This window comes from Podarcis cretensis (assembly GCF_951804945.1).
Source record: "Podarcis cretensis genome assembly, chromosome: 8".
Classification (NCBI taxonomy): domain Eukaryota; kingdom Metazoa; phylum Chordata; class Lepidosauria; order Squamata; family Lacertidae; genus Podarcis; species Podarcis cretensis.
Window position 1 is genome coordinate 71,786,745 of NC_137177.1, and position 6,444 is coordinate 71,793,188.

At 45.9% G+C, this 6,444-nt stretch overlaps 1 protein-coding gene across 1 annotated transcript; it reads right to left on the minus strand.

Moving 5' to 3' along the window:
* Positions 1-3,479: 3,479 nt before the first annotated feature.
* Positions 3,480-6,224, minus strand: LOC307223304 (transcription factor HES-5-like). The gene is made up of 3 exons (XM_079989248.1): positions 6,071-6,224; positions 5,164-5,341; positions 3,480-4,665 (listed from the first exon to the last, which is right to left on the minus strand). The coding sequence occupies exons 1-3, from the start codon at positions 6,134-6,136 to the stop codon at positions 4,433-4,435; spliced, it is 477 nt and encodes a 158-aa protein (XP_079845374.1). The 5' UTR covers positions 6,137-6,224; the 3' UTR covers positions 3,480-4,432.
* Between the last annotated feature and the right edge of the window lie 220 nt (positions 6,225-6,444).

Genomic DNA, 6,444 nt, shown 5'->3' on the forward strand with positions numbered 1-6,444 from the left:
TGACAGCCAAGGTTACACTGACCCTACAAATTAAGGGTGGATAAATAGTAAAATGAGCCATATCTTCTTCCTAAGGTTAAGAAGGTCAAGAGCAGTGAAAAAGCATCTAGCTGGCAGAAAGAGAACATTTTTGGGAAGACTTTTCTAAAGCTGTTTCTTTCTTAAACTAAGATCCTTTTAAGATTTCTTTTCCTTTTAAAAGGTTGTTTATGTATTAAATATATTAGTTTAAATATAATTATGCAAAGGATTTAAGAAATGCTAGATTCTTATTTCATATAGTTGTAAGAGTTGTAACTATCCTGAAATTAAGTCAGCCACCAGCCCCCCTTGCCAGACAGAAGATGCCAATCGAGCACTCCTGATATATGGTTGTCAGGCCTTTTGTTTAGAAACCTTCAAATGAAGGAGATCTCTCAATGTTGATGTGAACTCAATCCTTGACATATGCATAAGATAAAAATTCAAGATTAATTATCTGTTTTGGAAGGCAATAGGGCAAGGAGGGCAAGAGGTGAGCTGGTAATTAAGATTCCTTGTTGAGACACATGTAAGATATATTACTACTTATTTGTCATTTATAGATAGAAGAATATATAGCTTTTTGATTTCCATAAAAGGCAAGAGGAAATGGGTGTATCTTTTGTGATTGGTTCTAGCAAACAGCCAATAGGAATTTTAACCAGGCTGATTGGACAGAGGCAGCCACAGGAGGAGCAAGGGGGCTGGATTAAGGAAATATAAGTGCTGGCCAGAATGGCAAGAGGCCAGGCCAGAGCTTGGTAACCATATACCACTGTGCCTCATATTTATTTGTCTGACAAATAAATTACTATTTTAATTTCTCTATTGCTGCGTTGAAAATTTCATTCCAGCTAAGCGTTAACCACAAGCAGGGTGCTACACAATGACCTCAGATATTCTTCTGCAGGAAGGGAGGCGAATGGGGAAAGCCTACCCATTGTCTTTGTGCTTGCAAATCCTGTCTGAAGGGCGTATTTGTGTATGAATAGGGTGAGCCTGTGACCTGGACTCAGGAACTGAAGTATTTACCATCACTAAAGAATGGCCAGGCTGCCCAGGTAATGCAGTCTGTGACCATGATCAGGTATCCTGGCAGGCAGGATTTCTGCTGTAGACTGCCTCCTTCTGTGATGTATGTATGATGTTTTTTGGGGGGTGGTCTTGAGCTACAGGCTGGGCAATTTCAAAAGTCTACATAAGGGCTTGCGCACTATTGTTCGGGGTTCCTTCTCCCTCCTGCGTGTGGTGAGTGGGGAACCTGCTGCAACACTTTAATAAAGATCAGGCTTACTAGCCGCTTTGTTTCTCAATATCCTCTGGTTGGCCTCTGTTATTTTCTCCTACCAACAGGGAACCTACTTAAGGACTCTATATGGACTCTTGGATACCCCATAAGGGAAAAAGGAGCAGTTTTTTTCTTGTAACAAAGGTAAAGAACCCCTGGACGGTTATGTCCAGTCAAAGGCGACTATGGGGTTGCAGTGCTCATCTTGCTTTCAGGCCGAGGGAGCCAGCATTTATCCACAGACAGCTTTCTGGGTCATGTGGCCAGCAGGACTGAACCGCTTCTGGAGCAACGGGACACTGTGATGGAAGCCAGAGTACACAGAAATGCTGTTTACCTTCCCGCCACAGAGATGCCTATTTATCTAATTGTGCTAGCCTGCTTTTGAACTGCTAGGTGGGCAGGAGCTGGGACAGAGCAACAGGAGCTCACCCCGTCGTGGGGATTTGAACCGCCGACCTTCTGATCAGCAAGCCCAAGAGGCTCAGTGGTTTAGACTACAGTGCCAACCGGCGTCACCTTACCTTATATTTATATACCACCTGGATCTTCCAATGATCTCACGGTGGTTACATGGTTTTCCTCCTCCCCATGTCCTCCTCACAACGACCCTGTGAGGTAGGTGAGGTTGACTCCAAAGGCACCCAGTGAGCTTCATGGCTGAGTGGGAGTGTGCCAGTGTGGTGTAGTGGTTAAGAGTGATAGTCTCGTAATCTGGGGAACCAGGTTTGCGTCTCCACTCCTCCACATGCAGCTGCTGGGTGACGTTGGGCTAGTCACACTTATCTGAAGTCTCTCAGCCCCACTTACCTCACAGAGTGTTTGTTGTGGGGAGGAAGGGAAAGGAGAATGTTAGCCGTTTTGAGACTCCTTCGGGTAGTGATAAAGTGGGATATCAAATCCAAACTCTCTTTCTTCTTCTTCTTTGAACCCAGAGGGCATCAGAGGGAAGAAAAGAGAGACAGAGGCCAGTGTTGCCCATGGCATCCCTGAGCATCATTCAAGGTACCCCAGGGTGCCATAGCACCCTGGGTGAAAACCACTGGCTTAGATAATTCTTGAACTAGAATCGGAAGGGACCTCAGGGTCATCTAGCCCAACCTCCTGCTACTGCACCTCCAACTTTGCTCCTATATTCTTTGCAGGGGGTTGGACTAGATGGCCCCGGGATCCCTTCTGACTCTACAATTCTATGAGTCTATGATCTTCCTTTGAGCCCTCCTCCTCTTTCTTTCTTTCTTTAGCACAGGGTTTCCCAAAACATGGGTCTCTGGCTTCTGTTGGACTACAACTCCCATCATCCTTAGCTAGCAGAACCAGTGCTCAGGGATCATGGGAGTTGTTGTTCAAAAAACAGCTGAGGACCCAAGTTTGGGAAACTCTGCTTGTTCCCATATCCCACTCTTGCTTAGTTTGCGTAAATGGCAACACTCGCATATCCATCCCTGCTATCCCATGCCTCCTCTACCTTTATTGCCTCCCCAGATTGTAGGTGCATCAGGGCAGGGGCCTATCCGCTTTGTACTCTGTGAAGTACCCTGCACATAAATGGGAAAGGGGTGCAGCTGAATGGTAGAACATCTGCTTTGTATGCGGAAGGGCCCAGGTCCAGCACTGAGCTTGATGGACCAGTGGTCTGATTTGGTATAAGGCAGCTTCCTGTGTTCCTGTGTCTTAAGGGGAGGGCTATAGCTCAGTGGGTAGAGCATCAGCTTTGCATGCAGAGAAGGTCCCAGGTTAAATTCTTGGCGTCTCCAGGTAGGTCTGTGCCTGAAATCCTGGAGAGCCTCTGCCAGTCAGACCAGGTGTGGGGAATGGTTGGTCCTTCAGACATTCCCAGACATTCCAGAACTACAACTATCATCAACCACAGCATGCATGTCATATGGCATGGGATGATAGGAGTTGTAGTTCAGCAACATCTGGTTCCTCATACTAGTCATACTCAGAGTAGGGTCACGGAAGTGAATAGACATCACTGCCATAGGATCATCAGTTTCACTGGGTGTACTCTGAACAGAACTTTATTGGATACTAAAGAAGAAGAAGAAGAAGAAGAAGAAGAAGAAGAAGAAGAAGAAGAAGAAGAAGAAGAAACAGCACTGAGTTGTTTTCAATGTGGCCATCGATTCCTCCCCACTTCCAAACAAAACAAGGCCCAGAAAATCACACGGTTTATTTTAATTTTTATTCTTTTGCTTTTGAATGGCGTATACAAAAGGCATACACAGTATGCACTCAATATATTGATCCTGGCATCAGGATAAAAAAACCAAAAAAACCATACACCACCCATGACACGGGTGGCAACATTCCCCATCCAAGAGGAAACACCATTATTTCAATGAAACAAAAACAACAACAACAACAACAACCACAATCGAGAACGAATCGTTCTTACTCTCAGAATGTATGACATTGAAAAATCAGAACCTCTCACTAGACTTTTTTCTTATTTAATAGAAAGGGAGAGAGTACCATTTCTCTAAGAAACAATCAGCGAAACATCACAGCATTCTTTTTGTCCAAAACAGAAGACCTGAAGTTTCTATCAACCAGACAAAAATTAATAATAATAATAATCCCACTAGGAAACCAGAAATCTGGTTTCTCAGAGCAGGAAGAGAGCAAAAGCCAGAAGCTTTTTACAGGCAAAGGGAGAATGATCTCCTACTGCAGGGATGGGGGACCTGTGAGCCCCCAGTTGCCAAAATGCTTAACCATTGGCTAGGCTGGCTGGGGTTTGACACCATGGAGAGGCTCTTTCAAGTCCCCATCCCTGTCCTGCTGCCACCTTTGGCAGCTTCAAGATTCTGAAAAATCTTTCTACACTTCGACAACATACAATTTGCTGTTCAAGACATAACACCCTCCCACGGAGCCTTCATTATGAAGATACATGTCCCCACCCTCTTCTCCAGAGTGTGTGGGATTTTGCCCATCGAAGATCGGCATTCAACAGACTACACAAGTCCAAATCATTCCGTTTCTCATTCCGAGAATAAATAATTTTAAAGGGGGGGGGGATAACATTCCCTACGAAGAAGAAGACCAGGGCTGGATGATTGGATGGAGTCCAGCCCTCCCTCTAGAAACAAAGTCCGCTGGCAGCTTTTGAGCAGCCTACCAGGGCCTCCAAAGAGCATGGATGTTCTTGGAGGAAGAGTGCTTCAGCCCGGATGTTGAGTGGACGGCTTCAGGCAGAGATAGCTGGTTCCTTTGGAAGTGGTTCACGAGCTTAGCCTGAGTTTCTGCGTGGACTTTGTGGCGAGACATGAACTGGAAGGCTTCCTGTATGCATCTGGAATACCCTTCGGTGAAGTCCACCTGTGTGTCTTTATGAACAGGCCCCAACGCTAGGGAAGGAAAAGGGAGAAGAAGAGAGAGATTTAATATTCATGCGCTGGCTTGGGGAAACACTTTTAAATCACATTCTCTAATGCCACTCCCTCTGGTGTCAAACTCAGGTGGTGAGTGCTGATGGGAATGCAGCCCAAATGGGGCCAATTGGGAAGGGAGAGTTTGGATGCTTGGGAAAATGCCAAGATTTGCAGAAGTGCAAACGAATCTTCACCAAAACATGTGAAATGCCCTTTACTGGAAGAGGGCATTTGAGGGAAAGGCTATATAGCTCAGTGGTAGAGCATCTGCTTTGCATGCAGAAGGTGGCAGGTTCATTCACCAGGCAGTGTAAGTTAGATGGGCCAATGGCTTAGCTCAGTAGAAGGCAGCTCCCTATGCTCATAAATGACGTTGCTCCAACGAGTGCAAGGCAGGGATATATTGCAACGTTTTGTTGCCACACCCCCCACTTGTCTCAAGTCTCTTTGAACAGGCCCTGTCGGTCTACTCACTTTTGGTTTGCTGGCTCTGCTGCCTCAAGTAGTCCACGGTCATCTCGAGGATGTCGGCTTTCTCCAGCTTGGAGTTGGGCTGGTGCCTCTGAAACTCCTTCTCCAGCAGAAGCTTCAACTGCTCGATGCTGCTGTTGATTCGGTCGCGGCGCATTTTCTCCACCACCGGCTTTCTAAGCTGCAAAGGAGGAGGGGGAAAAAACACAGATACACTTAGTGGAGACGTTCAAACGGAGCCCCATTCTTACTCCACACACTTGCTAGATTCCCCAGCAGGTGGCATGCAAAAAAATAAAATAAATACATTTTGCCATTCACAAACAGTGGCTTATTCTCCCTAACAACTCTGAAATCAACAGTTCGTGACTAGGAGCTTACTTTTGGGAGATTTTAAATTTGTTAGCAGGTTGCTTTAAACTGTGTTTTAGAAGTAATAACTGAATTGCTTTGGTATTGGCATGCGCTTTGGAGGAAGCTTAAGGATATCAATTTGACGTTAAATAAAAACGATCTCTTCCGGGGAAGAACACGTCGAGTTTCTACTCAGGGCTAGCCTTACTCAGAGCCGTAGCTGTCAACTTTTCCCTTTTCTTGCGAGGAATCCTATTCGGAATAAGGGAATTTCCCTTTAAAAAAGGGAAACGTTGACAGCTATGCTCAGAGCAGACTCATCAAAGCTAATAACTATGGCTAACTTCATTAATTTCAGCGGGTCTATGAGTTACCCCAAAGAATCAGACAGGTTTTAGTTTAAGTGCTGAGAATTCTCCATTAGGGACAGTTACTGTTCTTTGCCCAGAACTATGATTCCCAGTGTTCTCTGGGTCGAATGACTGTTAAACCCCGCTTTTACCCTTAAAGCAGTTGCACCCCGCTAGAGCACCCCCACACCCATCCATTTACTTACTTTATTTTTCTCTTTCGGGGTGAGCAGGCCATTTTGATCCATGAAGACAAGACTGGAAGGTGCCATCCTTTATTCTCTCTCTCTCTCTTTGCCAAGCTACGGAGGCAGGTGTTGCTTAGGAGGAGATCCTTGGGCGAATACGCTATGAGAGATGGCTTGCTCCTGCCTTCTATTTATACCAGCTGGGCTCCCTGAGATGCTGTGGGTCTGTGCTTCCCTTGAGTTTCCCACACTCGGGAGCCAATCAGACGGAGCCGGCGGAGACAATAGAGGAAGCAGCTCGCCTTGCATGCTCCGTTGGCAGTGAATAGCCTCAGGATAATGACCTTTTCCCAGATGAGCAGGTGGGAAGTCTGCGCTACGTGAAAGACTGG

Excerpts from the sequence above, each read along its gene's own strand:
- LOC307223304 (XM_079989248.1), bottom strand. The coding sequence starts at position 6,136 with ATGGCACCTTCCAGTCTTGTCTTCATGGATCAAAATGGCCTGCTCACC. Across the intron at positions 5,342-6,070 it reads CCCCGAAAGAGAAAAATAAA|CTTAGAAAGCCGGTGGTGGA; the intron begins GTAAGTAAATGG and ends CCTCCTTTGCAG. Across the intron at positions 4,666-5,163 it reads GCAGAGCCAGCAAACCAAAA|CGTTGGGGCCTGTTCATAAA; the intron begins GTGAGTAGACCG and ends TTCCTTCCCTAG.